Source organism: Phoenix dactylifera, unplaced genomic scaffold (genome assembly GCF_009389715.1).
Source record: "Phoenix dactylifera cultivar Barhee BC4 unplaced genomic scaffold, palm_55x_up_171113_PBpolish2nd_filt_p 000900F, whole genome shotgun sequence".
In the NCBI taxonomy this organism is placed as follows: domain Eukaryota; kingdom Viridiplantae; phylum Streptophyta; class Magnoliopsida; order Arecales; family Arecaceae; genus Phoenix; species Phoenix dactylifera.
In genome coordinates, this window is record NW_024068262.1 from 128,141 (window position 1) to 155,474 (window position 27,334).

The following is a 27,334-nucleotide window of genomic DNA, read 5'->3' on the forward strand; positions in this document are numbered from 1 at the left end:
AGCATCCAATACTGCTTCAAAACTTGGAGATCCAACTATTAGCAGATCCCAGATCAGTCAGATCCTTGATTGGATCGCTGGGACCTGCCTCAACGGATGACTCAAAAATTCAATGATCTAACTTGGATGCTTGGCCAAGTTCTTGAGTGGACCAGCGATTTAACACGATCAAATCTGGACTCAGGTTTACATCTTCTGTCAGTACTAGATTTTTCCTTTTTGAGATTTAATGGAGGAAGTGGGAAACTTCGCCCTTGTTTATTGCAGGTCAGTACTAGATTTCAAAAATAAAAAAAGAAGAATAATTCAAAATTTATATTTATAACATAATTTTTTGGGGGAATTTTTTCACAATTCACTGATGTTGTTCTATATTGTGAAATATTTTCTCAGCGATTTGCGAACAAACTAAGTTGAGATGCCAAAATTCAAAAACTCCCAACAATTACAAGATAAGTGTAACTAAAACCTAATAGATGTTATGCTCAATTAAAAGAAATTTTCTTTCATCGAACCCCAGGCTCTGTTTAGTAAATTTTTCCATACAAGTAAAACAGAGAAGAAGAGAAGATCGGGTTAATATTATTGGCAGACATGACAGAATATACAAAATACAAATTGAAATGGTCGATAAAATCACGGCACATCCCAATTAAAATACGAGAACAAAGCAACGAGAAAGCACCAAAGGAGATAACCATGCTACGAGAGAGAACAAAAGAGCTTCAGTTTGCATGGCAAATGGACGTTCAAAAATAAAACGAGGAGATCACGGAAGAAGAATGTTACCTCCCAAGTCCGCCCCCTTCCCCCGCAAGATTGTTCACGGTGGTCCAGCGTCCGTCTCCATTTCAGAGTCCACCGACCGAGAAGCAGCTAGGTGGCGGAAGAGGAGGAGTGCTACAGTGGCACGTGTCAAATGTCTCATCATCTGCCGCTGACGGCGAAATAACACCGAAATCCTAAAGTATCGGATCCGCCCGATATCGAGAATACGGGACGATGTTACGTGACAGCACCAATGTTCGCCCCAATAAAATATATTAACTTTGGCTTAAACATATTTTCTTAAAAAACATTAAACATATATTACTTTGTATACAAAACCGCTGTAACCAAATGATGGCGAAGCAATGGTCCATTTGCCGAAACCATTCCGAAACCACCCTTCCACGTGTTGTCCAAAAAAGCCATTTCACCCGGTGTGTCTTACGAGACGGTTTCATTGTCGTAGAGGAGCTAATATCATCAGTTGAATCCAGAAGGGGCAATGGTTGTGTCCATTCTCTACTCCGAGATATCTAGATAATAATGAAAAATGGAGAAATTTTTCAGACCAAACATGTATTCCGTAAAACTAATGAAACTACGGATTGGATGGTTGCTTATTTAGCCAGTCACTCCGATAATACCTTGTGAGTTGGTGATGGAGACTTGCCCTACGCACTCCAGTATTCTATTTTTTAATTTTATTGGATGCATCCATACTTGATCCATCTATTTTAGCCACACACAAAAAAAAAAAACATTTCACTTATATTCGGCATTAACACGCACATTGGCTTTTAAGCTACGTCAAGGTTGCGGCATGCACCTGTGCAGCATTTTCTTGGATCGATAGAAGCTTTCTGGGCAGGAATTTTTGGCTCGAACGCATGCGGTAAAATCCCTGCCACAGTAAACCTGGGGTCTTAGACAAATTTCCAAGAAGGCTTATCCCCAGATACCATGCAAATTCAGTGCCTAGAGCACAAAACATAAATCCGAACATGATCATTCCGGTGTTTTGACCATAAAATTAGCCGCCACTCAATCACCATTAATCAATTCCAACTGCCTTCAATGACGAAATATATAGATCATAATGCCGATGGAAGATCTAATGAAGAAACTGATAACAAAGATATTGTTGAGGTTACACTAATTGATGGAGTGAAATATAAGAAAAGGCTCTCAATCCATGTTCGCGAAGAGTGCCAGGCCCTTTCACAAATTTACAATATGCAGAAAACCAACTCCCAATTCAGTTTATGTTTCACACATTACAGCAGCTAATAAAACCCCTTCTTGGACGATTACATGGTTTCAAAAGGTATTTACACCCTGAAACAGATTGCAGCCCCAACACAAGGACAACAATTTATGACACAATTAAGAGCTCGAGGACCGTTAAACCGAAGATGAGCAAACACAGGCACCTCCAATCTGCCAGCATTTTGTTATGCGCACCTGGGGAAGTAGATCTGACCCACATAACCTCCAGTCATTGCCCTTCTCACATTGCTCTCAAACAACTTGGGGTTGTCACGTAGAACAGCTGCTGCATCATGATTCAAGGGGTCCTCATCATTGGGTTGCTGCATATATAATGAGAAAGGTTAAGTAAAGTAGCATTTTACTCATAAAAAACTGTGAATAAGCTCCATTCATCATATTTAAAAAAAAAAAAAACAAGCCAGCAAAGACTCCACCAATTCTTTTTAAGTGATAAATAAAATTTAGAAGAATGAACTAACGGATAAATGCAGATATAAAGAATGGAGAAGTAGGCCCTCATGTAACATCCCCATGTTGATCTAGATGCAGTACCTTCCACAGTTGATCTATAGATGTGATCAAATTCATCTATAAACGAAGAAAAGATAAAATTTGATGAAGCACCATAGTGCTAGGTTCTAACTAAGCATCAAAGCAAGATCATACAGCAATATCACATGGCAAGTGTCAAATATAGTATCAACCTTTCATATGATGGTTAGAATATGATGGCCTGCAAGTATCCTCTTCCAATAAAATCAGCATATATAGAGAGTGCCTTTACTTATGCCATAGTCATAACTCCATCCATTATGATCCACTCAGTGCGCACATTATCATCTACACTTGATCCAGGACCACAAAATCACTTCACACTCTCACCCTTTTTTTTTTTTGGTTAAAACACTCTCACCCTTAAGTGGTCCATCTTTTACTCAAATCCTCCAAAAGTTTCTCACTTGACAAACAGATTCATCTGCTCTTGAACTCATTTTTGGTCCCTTCCTACTTCCCAACCCTCATACTCATCCTTCAGCTCCCAAGAAACTCCTCTATAAATTCCTGTCACTTTTTTATAACCAAAATCTTCTAAGATTGATTTGACCAAACTTTTAAAATTCCCTTGTTCAATCATCCGATATGCAGAATATATGAAGGTTCTACTAAATTTGCGGCTATTCTTGCGAAAAAAACTGAATGTAAAAATTTGGTAAATGTATAGTTGAAGTATAAATGTTATTACTTATTAGCTACATCCAAAAGCTGCAATTTGCCCAACAAAAATGTAAAACGGCTATTATTTAGAACATTTGCAATAGACATCATTGCATGTAGGCCTCTGTTATTTTCATGCTTTCTGCAGCTGAAGTTTATACAAAATATGTACCGGGGATATGAATAATTATTCCTTACATCCTTAAAACATCTAAAAGTGGCCAAGTTTCCAAATTTTCTAATTCCATAACACAGACTAGACTTCAATTTTAGAAGAGTTAAAACATGCCAGACTTTTATAGAAGAAGGCACTCTAAAAACTTCTGAAAAAATCTTGACCCTAGGAACTTTCGAGGGAGGAAGAAGAGAAATACTTATAAACCAAGAAACAATGGTGGCATACAATGCATTAGACATTAGTTAATTATGAGGTTATTATTTTCAGGTATTTTCAAAATTTTAGATTTTAGTTAAATTATCCTAGATCTAAAATCTTTAGCAGCCACATGCATCTCCACATGCATTATAAGTAATAGCTGGAAATAATCCAAATGTAAAATACCATTAAAGAAAGAAATGGAGCAGAGTTAGATGGGATTGAGTTTGAAAGTGGTGCAGCCATGTGATAGTGACTCCTATTCGCCATCAATACCATAATGTATACAGTGTTAATTGTTAAAAGCTAAAGTTCTCACACATCCCTTGCTGTGTAATGACCTAACCCACCTGTAAGGCATACATATCTACGAACATCCTTTATGGTCAAGAGAACCTATTGTCACCCACCCAGTAAATATAATACCCATTGTTGCTGGAAATTGGACCCGGGGGCCGCCGCTAAGCCGGGGAAGGAGGAGCTCCGCCGCGGGGAGGGCGGACGGCGGTGCGCCGGCCGGCTGCGTCCTCCTGTGCCCTCCTGGGGGGTGTGAGAGAGCGGAGAGGAGAATGCGTCCTGTCCTGTCCCGTCCTGCAAAAAAGCCGGTGGCCGGGCTCCCCGGCGCCGGCCCTCCGATGCTTAAGTCAGAGGGGGCAAATATGTGGAGAGAGCGAGCCAGAGAGTGAAGAAGATGAAGAGAATATTGTGCTCAATTGTGTCTGTGCTGTTTTCTTGTGTTTCGATCCTAGTCCCCCTCCCTGGGTCCCTTTTATAGAGGGATTTTATGTTGCCCTGGAGGTGACAGGGAGTTTGTTCTCTTTTGTAATAATTGGGCACGATTTGGCCCATTAATGGCGTAGTGGAAGATAAGGCCGAATCAGACCGGAACCAGGGAGTTGTCACGGTCGATCGGACCTGTTGGAGTGGTTGAACCGCCGGCCGTGGTAGGCCCGGGGTCCATGGATGGTAAGCGCATTTATTACCGAATGAACCGGCGGTCAGGGAGAGCCATACGCTTTGATGGTTCAGTGATCCGGAGATCGTTTTGAGCCGTGTTCATTAAATGACTGAGCGCATCGGAGACTTGAGGGGGTCTCATGCATTAATGGCAGGTCGTGCCAAATACCTGCGGAGATCTTATGCCTTGACGGCTTGGAGATAGCGGCAGGTTGTAGTGGAGTTGTCAAGTCCCTCAGGGGGTTAGGTAGGGGTTGAACATTTGGTCAAGGCAATCGGCTCGGCAGGGGTGCCGAGCCGAGCTGGTCGCCCAATGGGGCGCCCTGTGGCGGGGTCGCTTCTAATGCCTCTGGTCGGCGCCCTTTGATCGAGCGCCTCCTAGCCGAGCGCCTTTATTTCGCGCTCTATCCTCTGGTCAGCGCCCTCCAATCGAGCGCTTTTCTGGTCGGCGTCCTCTGGTCGGCTCTTTCTAGCCGAGCATCCCTACTTGGTCGTTGGTTGGTCCGAGCGCCTCTTGGCGCTCCGGTCGGCATTCTTGGGCCGAGCATCTTTTCGGATCGGCGCTCTCTTAGCCGAGCACCCCTCTGGTTGGTGCTCTCTGGTCGGCACTCTTTGGCCGAGCGCCTTTCCGGTCGGCGCTTTTTAGCCGAGCGCCTCCGTGGCGGTATGACTCGGGGTTTTTCCCCAACACTACCCCCCGACTTCCGAGTTCCAGTTGGCTACCAGCTGGAGTGCGGGAAGTAGCTTCAATTGGGCCGTACGAATTCCGAAAATTTTAATTTATTGCGCATTTTGAATTATCGGACGCCTCGAGATGCCTTTAATAGGCGGCGTCTCTTCTTTCCCGAAAATCCTCATTATTGGGACACCTTTTGCGAGGCGTCCCCGCGCCGTGGGCTCATGATGGGGCCGCACGATCCGATGGGGCGCTTCGGTGTTCGAAGCGTTAGCCCTAATTAAGTGCGTCGTTCTGTCTTTTGGACAGACACGTGTGGTCATCTCAACGGGGTGCGGCTTTTCTTTTTGCCGATCGGGGCCGTTGGGGAGGTTTATATAAACTCTCCCCTGGCCCTTCGTCCCCTTCCTATCGCTTTCCTCCAGCTTTTCTTCCTTCAGCCTTTCACGGTCCGAAGTTCTATTCTCCGGCGTCTTCCCCAGGTCGTCCTTTTTTCTTTCTTAATTCCTTTCTTCCCTTACAATGGGTTCTCTCCCCAGTGAGGTCGAGTCTACCATGAGCGTCCTGGAGGTCGAAATGACCGAAGAGTGGTTTTTCCCTCTTCACGGGTTCCGCTTGGAGCCCGCCAGGCGAAGGGATCGGATAACCGATCCTCCGGTAGGCTGGGTCGGAGTGCATCTGGAATCGCTCTGGGCCGGCCTCCGATTTCCTCTTCACGGCTTCGTGAATGAGTTGCTGACGGTGTGCCAGTTGGTTCCGGCGCAACTCACTCCGAACGCCTGGAGGACAGTGGTCGGTTTCCTATCGCTGTGCTTACTACAGGGGATTCCGACCTCTGTCAACGTTTTCCGGCGACTTTTTATCTTTAAGTCGAATCCGGAAGACGGAGAGTGGCTGTATATCGCCCTTCGGGCGGGTCGGCCACTTTTTCATGGTGCCCCCTCATCCATTCATGGCTGAAAGGAGAAATTCTTCTTCCTTGGTTCTGCACAGTCCTGGGGGTTTGACCCCCGGTGGGGACCGGCTCAGCTCAAGTCCATCAACAAACCCCCCAGACTTTCTCCACGTGAGCAGGGGATCCTCGACGCCATCCGCAGCCTCGGGGACGGCATCTTACTGAACGGCCTCATATGTGAGGACGCTTTGGTGAACGTGGGCTTGAGCTCGGCACGTCCCCACGGTAAGGGTAGTTACAGTGTCTCTTTTTATTTCCTTACTGTTCTAATGTTCTAATCCTGTTCGCCTTTGCAGATATCGCAAAGATGGTGACTAAAAGCGAAGTCCTCTATGCTCGCTTCCAAAAGAGGGCAGCCGAGCTCTCGGGCGAGCCCACCGAGCCGAGGAAGAAGCAGAAGGTCTCGGCGACCTCAGCGACCCCGGCATCAGCAGTGGCCGAGGCGGGTCCTTCTCGCCCCGCGCACCCCGAGGCGGGGCCTTCTCGCCCCGCGCACCCCGGTGCTGGTCAGAGGGAGGGCACGGATTCTAGGGGCTCGGGCTCCCGGGGAGCTTCAGCAGTGCTCCCATGCCCGGTGCCCCTGGCACAAGTTCCTGGTCGGCAGGACGCTCCAGTAGCCGACCAGAGGAGGAGTCCTGCGGGTCCCGCGCTTGCGCGCCCCGCCTCAGTCGTGCGGCAGTCAGATCGGCCGCTTGTCCGACCCCAGCCCCCTAGCTCCGAGCCGGGGAGCAGTCAGGGAGCCTCGGGGTCGGCTCCGTCGAGGCCAGCCAATGCTGGCCTTCCGGGCCCATCAGGCTCGGGGGAGCGAGTGCCTCTTGCGCTCACCTGGTCGGTATTTGAGGGCGATTCAGCCCTCGAAAATCCTCGAGTGGCGCGCGAGGTATTTCGGGTCGCGCTGCTCCCGGCCGACCGGGCCACGATACAGCCCATGAGCTATAATGCCTTCATGGACGCCACCCGCTGTAACGCCGTCCGGGTAAGTAAAATTTTTCATCTGTGTAATTTGTAAAAAATTTTTACTCGCAGCGCCTTATGTTTTTCCTTTTCGTCTCTTTTACAGCACTTGCACGAGACGGAAATGCTGATGCACATAGTCCAAGACTACCGGGAGCGGGCCCGGAGGTGCCAGCGCGGTTACGAGGAGGCCCAGTCGAGGTACCTGGCCGCCGAGGCGAGGTACCAGGCCTCCGAGGCCGAACGTCAGGTGCTCCAAGAGAGAATTGGAGCATCCGAGGAAAGAATTCGAGCTCTGACCGCCGAGCTCGATGAAGAGAAGGGCGCGCACACACTAGCAAAATCCGAAGTGCGCGCCGTCGAGGCTCGTTTGGCCGCAGCCGAGCTGGCGTTGGCTTCCCGCGAGCAGGAGGTGGGGAACGCCCGCCTCCGACACTTAGAGCTCGAGCGGGAAATAAAAACCCTCGAGCGGAAGGCCGCATACCACGAGGCTCGAGAGCTCGAGGCTCGGGAGCAAGCCCAGAACGCGGTGAGGCTCTTCCGCGAGTCGGAGGAGTTTCACGACCTCCTAGCAGAGGAGGGCGTGAACGGGCTAATTCAGGGCTTCCGGGACTTCCGCAACCAACTGCGGCGGCTTCTCCCGGATTTCGATGTAAACCTGCTCCAACCGGGAGCAGGGGTCGAGAGGCTGGAGGCGGAGGCAGAAACTCCGGGGCCGACCAGGGAGGCCCGGTCGAGGCGACCGAAGCCGCCCCCGAAGCCGCCCCTGAGGCTACTCCCGTTGCTGCCGAGGCTACTGAAGCCCCGACTGCTGAGCCTACCGCTCCCGATACTGCCGAAGCCGAAGTGGTCGAACTCGAGCCTTGATGTAATTTTTGTTATTTTGTAAAGTCGGGATGGCCCCCCATACTTGTAAGGGCCGAACCCGAATTTTTGTACTCAGCCTACGGGCTTTTTGAAATGAATATACTTTTTTGGAAACTCGTCTATTGTAGTCCAAGTTTCTCTGCTCGGATCCATTTTAGGTTCCAAGGACATGGGCTCTAGGGCCTCAGCTTTACCCGCCACAGGGTTGGGTTTTAGGTTTGGTTAGCCGAGCTCCATTGCTCGGTCCTTCGACCAGTGGTATAGCAACGCTTGTGCTTAAGGGATTTGGGCTCGGAGAGTCTTTCCGAGCCTAGCCCAGATTTCGACCAAGCCCTAAAGCGGTCACTGGGACTTGAACTTTTTAGCAAAGTTAGTAAACTTTGGGTCTGAGCCCCACATTGCCGGGGGGGGTCGGATTCTTTTCCAATGAATGGGTTGAATACTCGTCAGCTCGTGACGGGGATTCACCGGGCTTAGTATAATTGTGCTGGTGTCGTGAGCACCCCTTCACCGAGGCGATTGAAAATGTTCCTCTGCTCGGTGTCCGTTCTTTGAGGACGTCGGCAGAGAGAAATCCAAAAGCAGAATAGATAATGTAAAAACATTAAATAAATGGGTACCTTGTACCGTGTGCGTCCTTGCGCCGAGGCGACTGAAGACGCTTCTCTGCTCGGACTCCGTTCTTTGGGGACGTCGGCAGAGAAATCCAAGAATAGAATAGACAATATAGAGACATTAACGCAGAAACATTAAGTAAATGGGTACCTTGTACCGTGTGCGTCCTGGCGCCGAGGCGACTGAAGACGCTTCTCTGCTCGGACTCCGTTTTTTGGGGACGTCGGCAGAGAAATCCAGCGATGGAGAGCGAGCCGAGCTCGTTGGCTGAAGCCGGTGGAGAACGAGCCGAGCTCGTCTTGGTCAGTGAAGACCGCATCCCAACATATCGGGGCATCCCGAAGAATCGGGGCATCTCGACGTCTCGAGGCATCCCGGCCTAGGTCGGGGTAGGAGAACGAGCCGAGCTCGTTGGTCGATGGAGCACGAGCCGAGCTTGTCGGTGGAAGTCGATGGAGGACGAGCCGAGCTCGTCGGTCACTTAAGACCGTATCTCGACATCTCGAGCCATCCCGACGGATCGGGACATCCCGACGTCTCGGGGCATCCTGACCGTGGCCAGGGTAGGAGAACGAGCCGAGCTCGTTGGCTGATGGAGCACGAGCCGAGCTCGTCGGTGGAAGCCGATGGAGAACGAGCCGAGCTCGTCTGGTCAGAGAGGACCGCAACTCATATCTCGACGTCTCGAGCTTCCCTATAGCCGGGGCATCCCGACGTCTCGGGGCATCCCGACGGATCGGGGCATCTCGACGTCTCGAGGCGTCCTGACCGTGGTCAGGATAGGAGAACGAGCCGAGCTCGTCTGGTCAGAGGACCGCAACTCATAGTCGATGGAGCACGAGCCGAGCTCGTCGGTGGAAGTCCATGGAGAACGAGCCGAGCTCGTCTGGTCACTTAAGACCGCACCCCGACGTCTCGGGCCATCCCGACGGATCGGGGCATCCCGTTGTGGCAGGGCATCCCAATATATTGGGGTATCCTGACGTCTTAGGGCATCCCGAAGTTCGGGGCATCCCGACGTCTCGGGGCATCCTGACCGTGGTCAAGGTAGGAGAACGAGCCGAGCTCGTTGGCTGATGGAGCACGAGCCGAGCTCGTCGGTGGAAGTCGATGGAGGACGAGCCGAGCTCGTCGGTCACTTAAGACCGTACCCCGACGTCTCGGGCCATCCCGACGGGTCGGGGCATCCCGTTGTGGCGGGGCATCCTGACCGTGGTCAGGGTAGGAGAACGAGCCGAGCTCGTTGGTCGATGGAGAGCGCATCACGAACTCACGAACATCTTCAGGGAGTCCACGCAGGTACTCCATCATCCCGAGGCATCGGGGCATCCCAACCGTGGTCAGGGGAGGAGAAATAAACCTGGGATCATAAGATAACCAGGAAAATCGGTGAGCTTGAAATGAGTATGCAGACCATAAGTTTATTATGAAATGAAATTCATGGAATGAAATTCCAATAGTTGAATAATGAGGGACCCCTTGGGGTTCTACTGGTGGTACACGCGGAGATTTTCAGAACTCCAGCTCCGCGGAATGGGAGTCCCATCTAAAGACTCCAATTTATAAGTTCCGGGTCGGCGGATGCGCGTGACTCGGTATGGTCCTTCCCAGTTTAGGGCCAGCTTCCCTTGCTCAGTTGGTCGGGAGGCTTCAGCTTTTCTGAGGACGAGGTCCCCTGGTCTGAAAGATTTGACTTTGACCCTGGCGTTGTAGTACTGAGCTGTCCTTTGCTGATACCTCGCCATACGAATTCGGGCGGCCTTCCTTGTTTCCTCGACTAAGTCAAGGTTACTTCTGAGCTGCAAAGAGTTGGAGCTGGCGTCGTGATGCTCGACTCTTGGAGAAGGAATCCCAATCTCCAGTGGGATGACAGCCTCCGTCCCGTATGTCAGGTTGAAGGGAGTCTCGCCGGTGGGGACGCGGAACGTGGTCCGATAAGCCCACAGGACATTGTATAGGTCTTCGACCCATTGTCCTTTGGATTTGTCGAGCCTGGCTTTGAGACCCTGCAAAATAGTACGGTTTGTTACCTCGGTTTCTCCGTTCGTCTGAGGGTGCGCGACCGAGGTGAAGCGATAGTCAATGCCAAGCTCGGAGCAGAACTCCCTGAAGTGGATGTTGTCGAACTGGCGACCGTTGTCAGAGATAAGGATGCGGGGAAGCCCGAATCTGCAGATAATGGACTTCCAGACGAAATCCCGCATCTTCTGCTCGGTGATCCGGGCGAGGGGCTCAGCTTCCACCCACTTTGTGAAATAGTCGATGGAGACGATCAGGAACTTCCTTTGCCCGGTGGCCAGTGGAAATGGCCGAGGATGTCAATTCCCCACTGGGCAAAAGGCCGAGGGGAGCTGATAGAAGTCAAAGGAGCCGAGGGCCGGCGCTGAACATTGGCGTTCCTTTGGCACCGGTCACATCTTTGGACGAAGCCCATAGCATCCTTCTGGAGTGTCGGCCAATAGTATCCTTGGCGTAGAATTTTGTGGGCCAATGCTCGCCCTCCCCAGATGATTTCCACAAATTCCTTCATGGACTTCGCGCATGGCGTAATCAGCCTCCGTTGGGCGGAGGCATCTGAGGAGGGGAGATGTGAAAGATCTCCGATAGAGCCTTCCCTCATACAATATGTATCGGGTGGCGGAGCGCTTGATTCGGCGAGCCTCTCGTTCATCGGTGGGGAGGACTTCGTCTTGCAGGTAGCTGGTGAGTTCATCCATCCAGCTTGGCTCGAACTCAGTGCAGAGGGTCTGCTCGGGCTTGTCTGTGCTGGGCTTTTGGAGATATTCCAGTGCTGCCTTTTTGGGAAGCTCGCTCATGCGAGAGGACGCTAGCTTTGATAGCTGGTCGGCCCTGAGATTCTCCGACCTGGCAACATGTTGAATGTGAAAAGAGTCCAAGGTCGAGGCGAGATCCCGTACCTTCTGAAGATACTTCTGCATGGTCGGGTCTCTGGCTTCGAAGTCGCCCATAATTTGGTTGACGACGAGCTGAGAATCACTGAAGGCCTTCAGGTCCTTCACTCCTAGCTCCTTGGCTAGCTTGAGCCCGGCGACAAGCGCTTCGTACTCCGCCATATTATTGGAAGCGGGAAACTCGAGGCGCAAGGCTTGCTCGGCGACCACCCCCTCCGGGCTGGTGAGGATAAGTCCCGCTCCACTACCCCCCGAGTTTGAAGAGCCATCGACTTGCAGAGTCCATGTCAAACTCGGGGTCGGCTCCGTCGGTGGCTCAGGCTCGGGCTCGGCCTCGTCCGGTATGATGCACTCGACTATAAAGTCTGCAAGCGCTTGTGCTTTGATCGCCGGTCTGGGCCGGTACTCGATGTCGAATTCTCCGAGCTCAATGGCCCATTTGGTGATCCGACCCGCACGATCTGATCTCTGCAGGATCTGCTTGACCGGCTGGTCGGTCAGCACAGCCACTGTATGAGCTTGGAAGTAGGGTCGGAGCCTCCGAGCCGAGATGACCAAAGCATAGGCAGTCTTCTCAAGCTTGGAGTATCGGGTCTCGGCGTCCCTCAAGACCCGGCTGGTGTAATATACTGGCTTTTGGAGTTTACCCTCCTCTCGGACCAAGACCGAGCTTACTGCTACAGGGGAGACAGCTAGATATAGATAAAGAAGCTCTCCCTGTTGAGGCTTTGTGAGCAGAGGAGGGAAAGCCAGTAGATGCTTGAGCTCCTCAAAAGATTGCTGGCACTCGTCCGACCACAAAAAGTTCTTCGGCTTCTTGAGGGCTGCAAAGAATGGAAGGCAGCGCTCGGCCGAGCGGGAGATGAATCTCCCGAAGGCTGCGACTCGGCCTGTGAGCCGTTGTACCTCCTTGACCGTTCTGGGAGGCGCCATCTCTTGGAGGGCTCGGATCTTCTCTGGATTGGCCTCAATTCCTCGTTGTGTAATGATGAAGCCGAGGAATTTGCCGGAGGTGACCCCGAATGCACATTTAGCTAGATTGAGCTTCATCTGGTACTTTCGGAGTGTGGAGAATGCTTCATTGAGATCGGCTATGTGGTCTTGCGCCACCTTGCTTTTCACCAGCATGTCATCCACGTAGACCTCCATGTTTCGGCCTATTTGATCTTTGAAGATTCGGCTGACCAGCCTTTGATAAGTTGCCCCGGCATTTTCCAAGCCGAATGGCATTACCTTGTAGCAGTAGGTTCCCCCGTCGGTGATGAAGGCTGTCTTTTCCTCATCTTCTGGCGCCATGCGGATCTGGTTGTATCCGGAAAAGGCGTCCATGAATGCCAGCAGCTCGTGACCCGAGGTGGAGTCCACGAGCTGGTCGATGCTGGGGAGTGGAAAGCTGTCCTTCGGGCAGGCTTTATTCAGGTCGGTGTAGTCCACGCACATACGCCACTTCCCGCTGGCTTTCTTGACGAGGACCACATTGGCGAGCCATTCCGGGTAGGATATCTCCCGGATGAAGCCGGCTTCAAGGAGCTTGCCGACCTCCTCGGCTGCTGCTCATTGTCGTTCAGGGCGGCGCCTCGCTTCTTTTGTCGCACGGGCTTGTAGGTCGGCTTCACCTGAAGCCGGTGGACCATGAGCTCCGGATCTATCCCCGGCATGTCTGCAGGCGACCATGCGAAGACATCCATATTGTCCCGTAGGAAGTTGACGAGGCGACTCCTCTCGTGTTCGCCAAGGCCAGAGCCGACCTGCACGGTTAGCTCGGGAAAGTTCTCTCGTAAGGGAACTTGAATTAACAACTCACCAGGCTCTACCCGCTCTTTCTGGGGGTTGACCCGTGCCTCCATAACTTCCGTTGAGGGCTGGTCAGTTGTTGGGGCAGGTACCTCGGCTGGTCGTCTTGCCTCGTGGGTCGCTAGGTAGCATCGCCTTGCCACCATTTGGTCCCCTCGAACTTCACCGATTCCCTGGCTGGTGGGGAATCGCATCAGCAGGTGGTGAGTCGAGACCACTGCTCGGAGGGCGTTGAGTCCTGGCCTTCCGAGGATGGCGTTGTAAACCGAGGGCAGGCATATTACAAGGAAGCTCATACCCACGGTACTTTCACGAGGGGCGAGCCCGGCTGTGACCAGAAGGTCGATCTCGCCCTCTACTGGGACTGAATCTCCAGTGAATCCAACCAACGGAGCATTCATCCTCCGTAGTTGCTCTTTTGTCATCCCCATTTTACAATAAGCACCAAAATACAAAACATTCGCCGAGCTTCCATTATCAACCAGGATGTGTTTTACATCGAATTTATTTATGATCATGGAGATGACCATGGCGTCATCATGGGGAGTTTCGACTCCCTCTAGATCATCATCTGAGAAGGAGACGGCTTCAGAGGTGCGCGGGCGCTTCGAGGAGGCTTCTTCCCCTGAGGCCTCCCCAGCTGAGGTCCCGCCTCGGATAGTGTTGATGACGCCGGCGATGGGCCTGTTGGCATTTGAACCTTCAGGCTGTGCTGCTCCTTCGGCGGGCTTCTTCCCTTCACGCCGGCCTTGCACAAACCGATCGAGCACCCCTCGGCGGATGAGTGCTTCGATCTTATTTCGGAGCTGGTAACACTCCTCGGTATCATGGCCGTGATCCCGATGGAAACGACAATACTTCCGGAGATCACGCCGGATTCTGGTGTCTGGCTTCGGAGGTGGGAGCCGGATGCAATCCCGACTCTCAATCTCCATGAGGATTTCAGCCCGAGGAGCGTTAAGGGATGTGTATTTTTCATACCTCTCCTCGGGTGCACGGGCCCGTAGTGGAAACCTTGGGCGGAGTGGTGACCTCTGCTGTGGCGGTCCCCTCAGTCGGGGTGGACTCTTCGGGCGGGGCGGATTCTTAGCTTGTCGCGGAGACGGGCTTCTGGGCTGGCCGCGCTCCTCGCGGCGTCTCTTCTTGGGGTTCTGCTCGGTCCCGCCCCGCCTAACTGCCACGGCCTCTTCCGCCTTGGCGTACTTCCGCGCCCGAGCGAACATTTCGGTGAGGTCCGAGGGGAAACTTTTCTCGATTGAGAAGAGAAACCTGTAAGACCGGGATCCAGTCTTTAGTGCTGACATGGCGATTGACTGGTCAAGCTCCCGGACCTCCCATGTTGCGGCGGTAAACCGGTCCAAATACTCCTTGAAGGACTCTCCCTCCTTTTGCTTAATGTCTAGGAGGGAGTCGGACGTCCGTCGCTGGGGCTGGCTGGCGGCAAAGTTGCCGGCAAACTATCTGCCGAGCTGCTCAAAGGAGGAGACAGTACTCGGCTTCAGCCCGGTAAACCACAGCCGGGCTGGCCCTCGGAGTGTCGCCGGAAAAGCCTTGCACATCATGGCCTCCGAGGCTCCTTGTAGGGCCATCAAGACCCGGTAGCTTTCCAGGTGGTCAAGGGGATCAGCCTTGCCGTTGTAGGGCTCCACCTGGGGCATCTTGAACCGTAGCGGAACCGGTTCATCTTCGATCTCCGGGGAGAAGGGTGACTTCGTAGTGAACTCGAAGTCGCCGTCACGTCCTGATTTTCTCCCGTGGAGTGCCTGGATTTGGCGCTCCAGCTTCTCGACCTTCTTGTCGAGTTCGTCATTCTGGAAGATCGCTGCAGCGGTTCGTTCGAGCGCAGATTGCCCTGGAACCGACTCAGCTTCTGAAGGCTGTGGCCAGCCTCCGTAGCCCCTGGCTGGGTGCTCTCTTCAGAGGAAGGCCTGGACTTGGGAGTCCTGACCTCGAAGGGGAAGTCCGCTTGTAGGGGGCTCCGGTTGAACTGGAGCCAGAGGAGGCGGTGCCGTTGGGATGCCCCTGGGCTGCAGGCTTTAGACAGCGGTAGCCAGGGCCTGCACCTGTTGCACCAGGGCATCAAACTGCTCCGGCCGAACTTGATGAACTGGCTCAGCCGGAGGTGGTGAGTTTCGGACGGAACGCTCAGGGCTGGGTGGAAGACGTCAAGAGGCGTTGGAAGCCCCTCTGCTTCTTAGCTTCATGGCAGCGAACTCGGGCCCTTCCTCTAGCGCCAACTGTTGCTGGAAATTGGACCCGGAGGCCCGCCGCGAAGCCGGGGAAGGAGGAGCTCCGCCGCGGGGAGGGCGGACGGCGGTGCGCCGGCCGGCTGCGTCCTCCTGTGCCCTCCTGGGGGGTGTGAGAGAGCGGAGAGGAGAGTGCGTCCTGTCCTGTCCTGTCCCGTCCTGCAAAAAAGCCGGTGGCCGGGCTCCCCGGCGCCGGCCCTCCGATGCTTAAGTCAGAGGGGGCAAATATGTGGAGAGAGCGAGCCAGAGAGTGAAGAAGATGAAGAGAATATTGTGCTCAATTGTGTCTGTGCTGTTTTCTTGTGTTTCGATCCTAGTCCCCCTCCCCGGGTCCCTTTTATAGAGGGATTTTATGTTGCCCTGGAGGTGACAGGGAGTTTGTTCTCTTTTGTAATAATTGGGCACGATTTGGCCCATTAATGGCGTCGTGGAAGATAAGGCCGAATCAGACCGGAACCAGGGAGTTGTCACGGTCGATCGGACCTGTTGGAGTGGTTGAACCGCCGGCCGTGGTAGGGCCCGGGGTCCATGGATGGTAAGCGCATTTATTACCGAATGAACCGGCGGTCAGGGAGAGCCATACGCTTTGATGGTTCAGTGATCCGGAGATCGTTTTGAGCCGTGTTCATTAAATGACTGAGCGCATCGGAGACTTGAGGGGGTCTCATGCATTAATGGCAGGTCGTGCCAAATACCTGCGGAGATCTTATGCCTTGACGGCTTGGAGATAGCGGGCAGGTTGTAGTGGAGTTGTCAAGTCCCTCAGGGGGTTAGGTAGGGGTTGAACATTTGGTCAAGGCAATCGGCTCGGCAGGGGTGCCGAGCCGAGCTGGTCGCCCAATGGGGCGCCTGTGGCGGGGTCGCTTCTAATGCCTCTGGTCGACGCCCTTTGATCGAGCGCCTCCTAGCCGAGCGCCTTTATTTCGCGCTCTATCCTCTGGTCAGCGCCCTCCAATCGAGCGCTTTTCTGGTCGGCGTCCTCTGGTCGGCTCTTTCTAGCCGAGCATCCCTACTTGGTCGTTGGTTGGTCCGAGCGCCTCTTGGCGCTCCGGTCGGCATTCTTGGGCCGAGCATCTTTTCGGATCGGCGCTCTCTTAGCCGAGCACCCCCTCTGGTTGGTGCTCTCTGGTCGGCACTCTTTGGCCGAGCGCCTTTCCGGTCGGCGCTTTTTGGCCGAGCGCCTCCGTGGCGGTATGACTCGGGGTTTTTCCCCCAACACCCATGATCACTTTGTTAGACTTCAATTCGGTGCTATCTGCTGTGTAGAGAAATAGGAATAAATGAAGATATTCCAAGGAATAAAAATAAAGAATCACCACATAAGCAACCAGAAGGAGAACTAACAAGAGTTGATTCAAGAATTACATAATTGGATTTTAGTGTGACAGTGTAAGCCATGATATTAACTATAAATGAATGAGAATTAATGGATGGCTGTTCCATTAGTTTGACCATGAATAGAACAGCGCTAAAAAGTCTTCAGGCAAGAAGGAAAGAAACTGGAAATATTGGCAAAAGTTATACACCAACTAATTACTATCAAGATATATCCATATGGCCAAACAAGACAACCTGAATGAAGATATATCCATATGGCCAAACAAGACTGTCGGAATGAAGTCAGTGAATATATTTATAGAATTACATATGCTGTGGCATTTATTTATATATACCATATCCGGTATCTGGACTGAGTTAGAAAATTCATGAGCACCCATACGAACGAAATGAAAGTAGTACCGTGAAAAGAAGATTCAAGCCATAGATGACAGTGTTTATGTTGAGGACAGGTTTCCAGTCTTCACGCAGAATGTTGAGGCACACATTTCCCTCCAAGTCGATATTTGGATGGTAGACCTGGATTAAACATTAATTAAATATTCTTGAAATCAGGAAGTATTTGAAGTAGTAAAAAAACTGTTTTAAAACAATAAGTACAGGAACCAAGTATCAACATCAAGTTTGTACCTTTGTCTTGCACTTGACCTTCGGTGGTTCATGAGGATAAGAAGGAGAAACTTGAAAGGTAAAAACAAATGTACCGCCTCTGAAAAACAGAAGATGGTTAGGTTACATAAGAGAAACAGAGGATAAAGTCTTCAACAAAAATATGTAACAAAAATGTAGCAGGCATGTCGATAAGCCACAAAAAAAACACGGATAATTTCTCAAAACAAATTTGAAAACTTGTGGCCTCGTTGGCATTCTTGCTGTCTTTGTGTTTTCATTCCTCCATAAATTACAGAAATACCATGCAAAGAATGATGTGGAAGATAGCATTTGCAGGAAGTGTCTGCTATTCATTTCTCCTATTTTCACTCTTTCTTTTTTGAAAGCAATAATTCTTTGCTCCCAAATGGTCCGAAGATTTTACAAGCAATTTAAAAAAGCAAAAGGGTTTTATCACACATGTTGTTCAGTCTGGTTCATTTTTCTTCCTTGATTGTTGAAAGCAGAGGCAGAAAGAAAAAGCAATACAAAACAGGCCCTTAACATCTACTATTACATTCAACTTGAAACTTGAGCAAATTTAAGTTGTGGAAATTATGGAAAGTAATTATACAGATCACACAAAATGCAATTACTAAAACAAATAGGAGTTTCTAGAGATGACTGGTAACTGGAAAATGATCCCTTACTGATAATATCCTTCATCAGGTCGAATGCTGATTTCAAAGTTCATCAGATCATCCTTTCCATTGGGAAAGGATATACTAGTGGTTTTAGGTAGGTTAAGCTCACCAATATCTGCAAAATATAAAATACCAGTACCAATTATCAAAAAAAGATCCTGATCAATAATTATCAAAAGAAAAAAGAGAGAAATGCTAATGAAATAGAAATTTAAAGGTATGATAATAAAAGAATTGCATATCTAGAACACAATTCATATTGAAATAAAATAGTAAACACAAAGTCTTAAACTCTTTAGTTTTCTAACTTTATATGTTGCAATATGAGAGCTAAAATCCATGCTTCTCGTTGGATATTGCTGACAGAGAATGGAGACAATAGAACACAAATGGACGCTTAGCTAAAAACAAAAAAGAGGATTAAAAAAAATGAAATAATCGATGGCCAAGGGATTTCCTTATTCAATTATGTCCATTATTAGATTATTTAACTTCCCGTAGCCTGGTGTCTGCTCCCACCAATAAGTTATATGCAAGAATCGAGAAAAATACAAGACGATCCTTACAGCTTGGACCAAATTACAGAAAGAAGTTCTTGCAGAGTCCATCCCAGGAGGCACTAATTTCACTTGTCAAAACAGAATTAATCCTAAAGACATACGGAGCTAAAATAGCCACAACAATAGAAGATCATTTTCAAGTGCGAACAAACCTTTATGAAGGCGCAATTCCCCTGCACTTTGCTTCTTGACAGGAGCCCTTCCATTGGCATTTGCAGCGTCTTCTCTCTTCTGGCCCTTTATCTTAAAAAGATTAATCATAGTTCTACGCAGAAACATGCAACAGAAAAAAAATGAAGAAATTAGGAAATGATACACGATCGTTATACCGAAGTAAATAAAGATAGGGCAAAGCTTTTATGGTGATGCCACAAGTAGTGCCCTGACATCAAAGAATGAGTACAAAAAAGAAAATGAGCTCCAAGCTACAAGAACAAAAACACCGAAAATCTTTGAATTTCGAAGGACTTTTCATGTCCTCTTTTGTTTTCATTTTCTTGGAGCAGCACATAACAGTGCATTGGAATCAATCAAACAAAAATAATCCGAGAAGGCAAGCAGATCTGTTCTTGAAACGGGGATCTGTAGCTTGTCATTCCAGTGACAAGAGCTCAAACATTGGTAAGCAATTTGAGAGTGCACAATCTCTTGCATACACTGAAACCTAGGGCATCTCACACAGAAATGAGTGGAGGGTATCAGGTGTTGAGATTTAGGGGCAGAGATTATGTTCTGGCATGCTGAGCTACTGCAAGATAACCAGCCAATTGTTTAGCTCGCTTGCTACTAATATAATACGCCAGGCGGTCGAACATAACCAGTGTCCGTAACCCTCGAAATCAAATCCTCTATTTGTAAAGATAAAAAAGATTTACAAAAATTAAAATGCTTCAATATGTTCGTGTGTCTAATCACCATCCAGGAATACAATTTCATCAAAGAAGAGCATCAATCAATCGGATAAGAACAATTGAATAGGGCATAAACCAAAGGTTATTCATAATGAGATCAGACTATCCACACAAACCAGGTCATTTCATTTTTTTCTAAAAAAGAGGAAACAAGAATTCGGCAACCATATCACATCCAAAATCCATAACAAGGGCGACACATAATTCATTTTAGAATATCTAGAATTCCAATAAGAAATTAACCATGAATCCTAACCAACCACACCAAATAATTAAGCTTGCTCGTGCAGCAAAAGGAAAGGGCAAGAAAAAGCCCTAAGATCTCCAAGGAGACACGCAATCAATCGAAAACTTAGGGAGCGGAGACGCGAGATAACATCGAAATATTACGGCCACGCGATCGCGACGAGACATTGGACTCCCGAGAGGATTGATGAGAAGAGGGGGAAAGATCGGGAGCTCACCTTCTCGACTAGAACCAGAAGACGAGACCGAGAGAAGAAAGGGGGGGGGGGGTGCGGTGGGTCGTTTTAAAAGGCGATGCCCTTTTTATTCCCAGATCGCGACCGACTTTTAGCAGAGAACCCACGTCAGTCGCATATAAATTCATAAGCGAACCCATCGATCTGCCGTCGGCTTTCCTTCGAGGGGGAAAGAGAGAGGGAGCGTCTTCCTCGTTCGCCTGCCGCACCTGCACGTCAGTGACGTGATGAGTCATGCTTCTCCCACAGAATTTGTATGCGGTCAAGCGGGACCTGAGATTTTATTCCTCTTCGCATTCGGACAAGAATAGGCCTCTCTTTCGTCAAATGACGGATGTATCCTCGAGCTCTACTACTCTGCAATGATTGGTCTTTATGCCTTCGAAATGACCAAACTGCCCTTATAAATCGACCGTGAATCCGGTGGACCTTCTTCTCTCTCACATCGGCGACGGCGACGGACCTGATCGACATTTTCTTAGGAAGGCGGCGCGCTTCCGGCAATGCCAAGCTGTAATGCTCTAGCTCCTGTGGGCCCCACGCCGTTGCTACCCTCCGCGGGCGCTCGGAAGCCAGCGCCGCAACTCCCGGGCTCTCTTTCGCTCCGCTAGCTCCGTGCTCAAACGCCGATCAGTGACGCCGCCCGCTGTAGCGCCATTGGGATGATGATGATGATGATGATGATTAGGAAGAGGGTTCTCAACAAGGGATTCGGCCACCGTCGAACTAACCAACCCTACCACCAGCATTAGGTCCTCTGGAAGGGGAAGCCTGGCGAGGTTGGAGGTGCAAGGCTAGAGCCTTCTGTTGGGGGGAAAAATAAACCATCCCACAGGTACAATTAAAGCACCCAAATCTAACAGCAAGCCTGAGCTCATCATGCAGGTCGAGCCGAGCTCAGAAGGCCGAGCCAAGCTCATCATGCGAGCCGAGCTCATCATGCAGGCCGAGTCGAGCTCAGAAGGCCGAGCAGAGCTCATCATGTAGGCCGAGCCGAGCTCATCATGCAGGCCGAGCTCAGAAGGCCGAGCAGAGCTCATCAAGCAGGCTGAGCTCCGAAGGCCGAGCCGAGCTCATCATGCAGGTCGAGCTCCGAAGGCCGAGCCGAGCTCATCATGCAGGCCGAGCTCCGAAGGCTGTCGAGCTCCGAAGGCCGAGCACAGCAGGCCGAGACCAGAAGGCTGCCGAGCTCAGAAGGCCGAGCACAGAAGGTCGAGCACAGCAGGCCGAGACCAGAAGGTTGCCGAGCACAGAAGGCTGCCGAGCTCCGAAGGCTGCCGAGCTCATGCAGGCCGAGACCAGAAGGCCGCTGAGCTCAGAAGGCCGAGCTCAGAAGGCTGCCGAGCACAGAAGGCCGAGACCAGAAGGCTGCCGAGCTCAGAAGGCCGAGCTCAAAAGGCTGCCGAGCACAAAAGGCCGAGCACAGCAGGCCGAGACCAGAAGGCTGCCGAGCTCAGAAGGCCGACCTCGTCGTCTATATGCCGCGGCCATGCCCTGCAGTAGCCTCACCGCACCATGCTTTACTTGTCGGCCACGCCATGACATATCAATCAGGAACCATATCCTGCTACAACTGTCAACGCCTCACCATTCCCAAGAATGTACTGCACTGCGTGCCACAAGCAAGCTCTGGCTACGCGCCATCTCCTCCCATGATGGAAACGGGCCATCCACGGCAACTCATTACTTCATAGCCCACGTCCAATCGTGACGGTAACCCATTAATTCGCCCAGTCACATCACAAGTAACCCTGCCACTCTTCCTATAAAAAGAGAGGCTTCTTCCTCCAAAAGGGAGCTTCGGACTTCGAAATACAGTCCATCTCCTTCTCCAAAATTAAGCCCCCCTCTGACTTAAGCATCGGAGGGCCGGCGCTGGAAACCCCGGCCACCTGCATTTTTGCAGGTCTCCCGGAGGACGCCGCCCGCCGACGGACCACCGCCATCTGCCGTTCCAGCACCGGAGCTCCTCCTCCTCAGCCGACGGCCACCCCCGGGTCCAAATTCCAGCAACAGTTGGCACTAGAGGAAGGGCATTCGACGACATTCGACGACACTTCGACGACATTCGACGCCATTCGACAACATTCGACGCCATTCGACGACACTTCGACGACATTCGACGCCATTCGACGACACTTCGACGCCATTCGACGACACTTCGACGCCATTCGACAACATTCGACGACATTCGACGATATTCGACAACATTCGACGACACTTCGACGCCATTCGACGACATTCAATGTCATTCGACGCCTCCTACGACAACACGCCCCGATCTGAGTGGGGGCACCCTTCTGAGTTGACCGCAAGCCAAAGAAGGCCGCTGAGTCGACCTGAAGCACTTCAACTCTAACTGCATGAAAGGTACATCCTGCTTGGCACGCACATCTCCTTATATATTTGGCTATATTACAGGATGATCGACGATTGGACTACTTCCTTCGCCCGAGCCAAAAAGCGGCTCGAACTCGGAAGTCGGGGGGTAGTGTTGGGAAAAAATAGACCACCCCACAAATACAATTAAAGCACCCAAATCTAACAGCAAGCCTGAGCTCATCATGCAGGTCGAGCCGAGCTCAGAAGGCCGAGCCGAGCTCATCATACGAGCCGAGCTCATCATGCAGGCCGAGCCGAGCTCAGAAGGCCGAGCCGAGCTCATCATGCAGGCCGAGTTCAGAAGGCCGAGCCGAGCTCATCATGCGAGCCGAGCTCATCATGCAGGCCGAGCCGAGCTCAGAAGGCCGAGCAGAGCTCATCATGCAGGCCGAGCTCAGAAGGCCGAGCCGAGCTCATCATGCAGGCCGAGCCGAGCTCATCATGCAGGCCGAGCTCAGAAGGCTGCCGAGCACAGAAGGCCGAGCACAGCAGGCCAATACCAGAAGGCTGCCGAGCTCAGAAGGTCGAGCTCAGAAGGCTGAGCACAGAAGGCCGAGCTCAGAAGGCCGAGCACAGCAGGCCGAGACCAGAAGGCCGCCGAGCTCAGAAGGCTGCCGAGCTCATGCAGACCGAGACCAGAAGGCCGCCGAGTTCAGAAGGCTACCGAGCACAGAAGGCCGAGCACAGCAGGCCGAGACCAGAAGGCTGCCGAGCTTAGAAGGTCGAGCTCAAAAGACTGCCGAGCACAGCAAGCCGAGACCAGAAGGCTGCCGAGCTCAAAAGGCCGAGCACAGAAGGCCGAGCTGACCTCAGAAGGCCGACCTCGTCGTCTATATGCTGCGGCCATGCCCTGCAGTAGCCTCACCGCACCATGCTTTACTTGCCGGCCACGTCATGACATATCAATCAGGAACCATATCCTGCTACGACTGTTAACGCCTCATCATTCTCAAGAATGTACTGCACTGCGCGCCACAAGCAAGCTCTGGCTACGCGCCATCTCCTCCCATGATGGAAACGGGCCATCCACGGCAACTCATTACTTCACACGCCCACGTCCAATCGTGACGGTAATCCATTATTTCGCCCAGTCACATCACAGGTAACCCTGCCACTCTTCCTATAAAAAGGGAGGCTTCTTCCTCCAAAAGGGGGCTTCGGACTTCGAAATACAGTCCCTCTCATTCTCCAAAATTAAGCCCCCCTCTGACTTAAGCATCGGAGGGCCGGCGCCGGAAACCCCGGCCACCGGCATTTTTGCAGGTCTTCCGGAGGACGCCGCCCGCCGACGGACCACCGCCACCTGCCGTTCCAGCACCGGAGCTCCTTCTCCTCAGCCGACGGCCGCCTCCGGGTCCAAATTCCAGCAACACCTTTCATCGACATGGTGTTTAATTCCATCGCCAGTAGCGGCGTAGTGCCGGCTCTACATCAAATATTCTAATTATATGGGTTTCGAGGTGAGGGAGAAATTGTGCCACTATTCTAAAGACAGCCAATGAAATGATTGCAGCACGGTATGTGTGCTCGAGAGATCAGGCGAGAGCGCAGCTAATTAATGAGTAAGCGGAGTGCTCATAGAGTACTGCAAGGAGGGCAGGAAAGGATGTCCGAGAACATAACCATGAGCTTGATTCAGAGAATGGATATTTATTTCGCTCTCTCTACGGAAAACCGCGCGCCCAGCAAGAAAAGGATCAACATGGCCGCAGGCGTGGCACACAGAGACATGGTTACCGCCTCTGCCAGACAATCTGCCAAACAAGATATGGTGGTGGAGAATACCGAAATCTAGCGGATAGAGGGCAGCGGAGGTTCTTGCATACGTTGCTTGCGCATATGCCTTCGAAAACCATGCCTTTTTCCATGCAGTGGAATTTGACGCGAAGCAACGCGTGGAGATCATGGGCTGATGCCGAGTCTAAGATGGCATAATACTCATTTTGGTGACGTGTTGCCTTTGATACAACTTATCTGGCAGATGGACACGAGGTGCCGCTTGCTCCTTTTGTGGGAGTTCGCCACCAGCCTAGATGTGCATTGCTGCTAGATGAATGTACCGTACGTGCCATTCGTGTGGGTTTTTTTTTTTTTTTTTGGGGGGGGGGGGGCTAAAAACGGCATTTCATATAGCTCAAATGGGGGGGGGGGGGCTAAAAACGGCATTTCATATAGCTCAAATGTGAGTACAGCCTGTTGTCAGATCAAACGAAAGTAAAAAATACAGAGAAAGAGGTAAAACTGCCAATGACATCCAGATGAGCTCTCCGGAGTGGCGAGCTACAAATGAGGCGACCCAGTCTGCTGCTCTGTTCGTTTCTCGAAACACATAAGCTGTCTGGAAGAAGGTAAACTCCCTGGTCTATCGACGTATCTCACCAATCAATAGGGGGTCATCCCCATATGTATCCACACCACAGATCCAGTCAACCACCGAGGAGGAATCCTCCTCAAGACACACCCTATCGGCTCCAAGAACACGCCTTGCATAGGAGATACCCTTCCAGGTTGCTCGTAACTCCGCCCCGACAACGGTCGAACCTGGGGTGCGCCGGCCCCCAGCTGCAATCAGCCTGCCAAGATGGTCTTTGATCACAAACCCCACACCTCCCAAGTCTCCATCCACCGACATACCACCATCGAAATTCACTTTGAGATGACCGGAGGACGGGGGTACCTAAGAAAGAAGGGCAAACCTGGGCGCTATCAAAGCAGTATGGGTATCCCAGATGTCCCTAGTCATTCCAAGGAAAATCAGTGTGGTCACTATGGGAACCTCCATAGCATGGATCAAAGCTCTCTCCACCACTATTCTCGGGGATGACCTCCTACCCTCAAACAAATGGGCATTCCTGTCCAACCAAATGTGATAGGCCAAGTATGCTCTCATAATCCCCCCCTCGACGGTGCTTGGGCTCCGCATAGAGTCCCTAATCTGATGTAGTAGATCCTCTGCTGACTCCCACCCCGGTGGAGGAGAAACAAGCAACCACCTCCACACCTGCACCACCCTAGGGCATCATAAAAAAACATGGCTGATAGTTTCCTCAGTATCCAGACACAACTCGCAGCTCGAGGTAACCTGCACACCTTGTCTGGCTAATACACTCCTGGTAGGTAAGCAACCCCAGGTCACCTTCCATATGAAAAGTGCCACACGAGGGTAAATCCTCAGCCTCCAAATCCATCTCCCATCAATCTGCCGAGTGGGCTCTCTCCTAATCAATGTCTAAACATCACTGGCTCGCATCCTTGATCGCTCTGTCGGCACCCAATACTAATCTGTTTGACTCCTCCCCAGCAAGGATAGGTAGGGCAAGTATCCTCTCCGCTAGCTGCTCACCAAAGGCATCCCTAACCAGCCCCTCACTCCACCTCCTTCCTCCAGGCACCAACAAATCACTGACTCGATATCCTGCTAATATGACCGTGACCATGGTCGGCAACCGACTGATTGGTATCTCGATCATCCAACTATCCTCGAGAATATCGATGGACCTCCTATCGCCAATGGCCCACTTGATCGCCGGAAGCACTAATGGAGCTCTGGCGCATATCTCCCTTCATATGGGTGCATGATGACGGCCTGCTCGAACTCCGGTCACTAGGGCACCGTACTTGGTCCTCAACAAGGAGCACAAATAATCAGGCTCCAGCAGAAATCTCGCCGCGTGTCGCGCCGCCAAGGCCTCCCTTCTCGACACCAGTGAAATCACCCCGATCCACCCTGCATGACCGGCTGACATACTACCTCCCATACCAACAAATGGATGCCACCTCTGCCGTTGCGCTTTCCCCAAATGAAGTTTCTAAAGAGCTGCTCAAGTGAGCGACGCCACTGGAAGGATGGCGTTGGAGAGTAGATAAATCGGGATAGAACTAAGTACCGACCATGCCAGCATGATCCTACCCATCATGGAAAGTGTGTGCATCTGCTATTCCTCTAGTCTATGTTTGATGCTGGTCTCGATGGAGGAACAATTCCTGTTGTGGAGGCGCTGACCTGGTAACGGGACCCCAAATATCTCAGTGGTTGTTTAAAACATGGCTTGATGCGATGTCTTCTTAAAAAAAAAAAAAAAGGGGAAACGGAGGAAGCACATGCATGCACTCGTAATGATTGGGCATAGCATGTGCCTTAGAAGTAGTGTGTATACACTCATGCATCACATCACATGCATATAACTTTTAACAAAATAAACATACGTATTCACTTTGATTTTATTCTTGCCTCAAAATGAAGATAAAAAAACTTATCCAAGAAAACATACGCATGCAAATGAAATTGTAGAAGAAGAAAACATTAAATAAGATCATCCTTGGTCTCACATGCACCATGAATTCTCCCTAACGTTGATGGAATAACCACATGGACGGCCGCAATGGCAAGATCTGTCAAATGTTGGCTGATGATTTGCCTGCCTTATTTGGTTCCTTAATAGATCTAAATAAATTTGAATGAAATACATTACATTTTATTTTTATTTAGTTTGATTCAGCCAAATAATTTGTTGAATTTTTTTAAGTAATGTTTGGATATTTGAATAAAACTTTGATCGTGAAAACAAAAATAGTGCTCATTCACTTTCAAGTTTCAAATTTAAAAGCCATCTAGAGAAAAAGATTGAATAGTCTTATCCATTTTTTTAGAAAAGTAAAATTATTAAACATGTGTCACTCAAAGCTATTTTCGTAGTCTTAGTTGAAATTGCTTTTGGAGGGCTAAAAGCACTTCTTGGGATGCTAATTTTTTTTCTTAGTT

At 50.7% G+C, this 27,334-nt stretch overlaps 1 protein-coding gene across 1 annotated transcript; it reads right to left on the reverse strand.

Annotated features, from left to right (window-relative positions):
• Positions 1 to 1,873: 1,873 nt before the first annotated feature.
• On the reverse strand, positions 1,874 to 20,244 carry LOC120103752 (NEDD8-conjugating enzyme Ubc12-like). Its single transcript, XM_039120878.1, has 6 exons — positions 20,173 to 20,244; positions 18,950 to 19,062; positions 18,244 to 18,352; positions 17,573 to 17,651; positions 17,345 to 17,461; positions 1,874 to 2,357 (listed from the first exon to the last, which is right to left on the reverse strand). Exons 2-6 carry the CDS (start codon positions 19,056 to 19,058, stop codon positions 2,220 to 2,222), a joined length of 552 nt encoding a protein of 183 aa, XP_038976806.1. The 5' UTR covers positions 19,059 to 19,062; positions 20,173 to 20,244; the 3' UTR covers positions 1,874 to 2,219.
• Between the last annotated feature and the right edge of the window lie 7,090 nt (positions 20,245 to 27,334).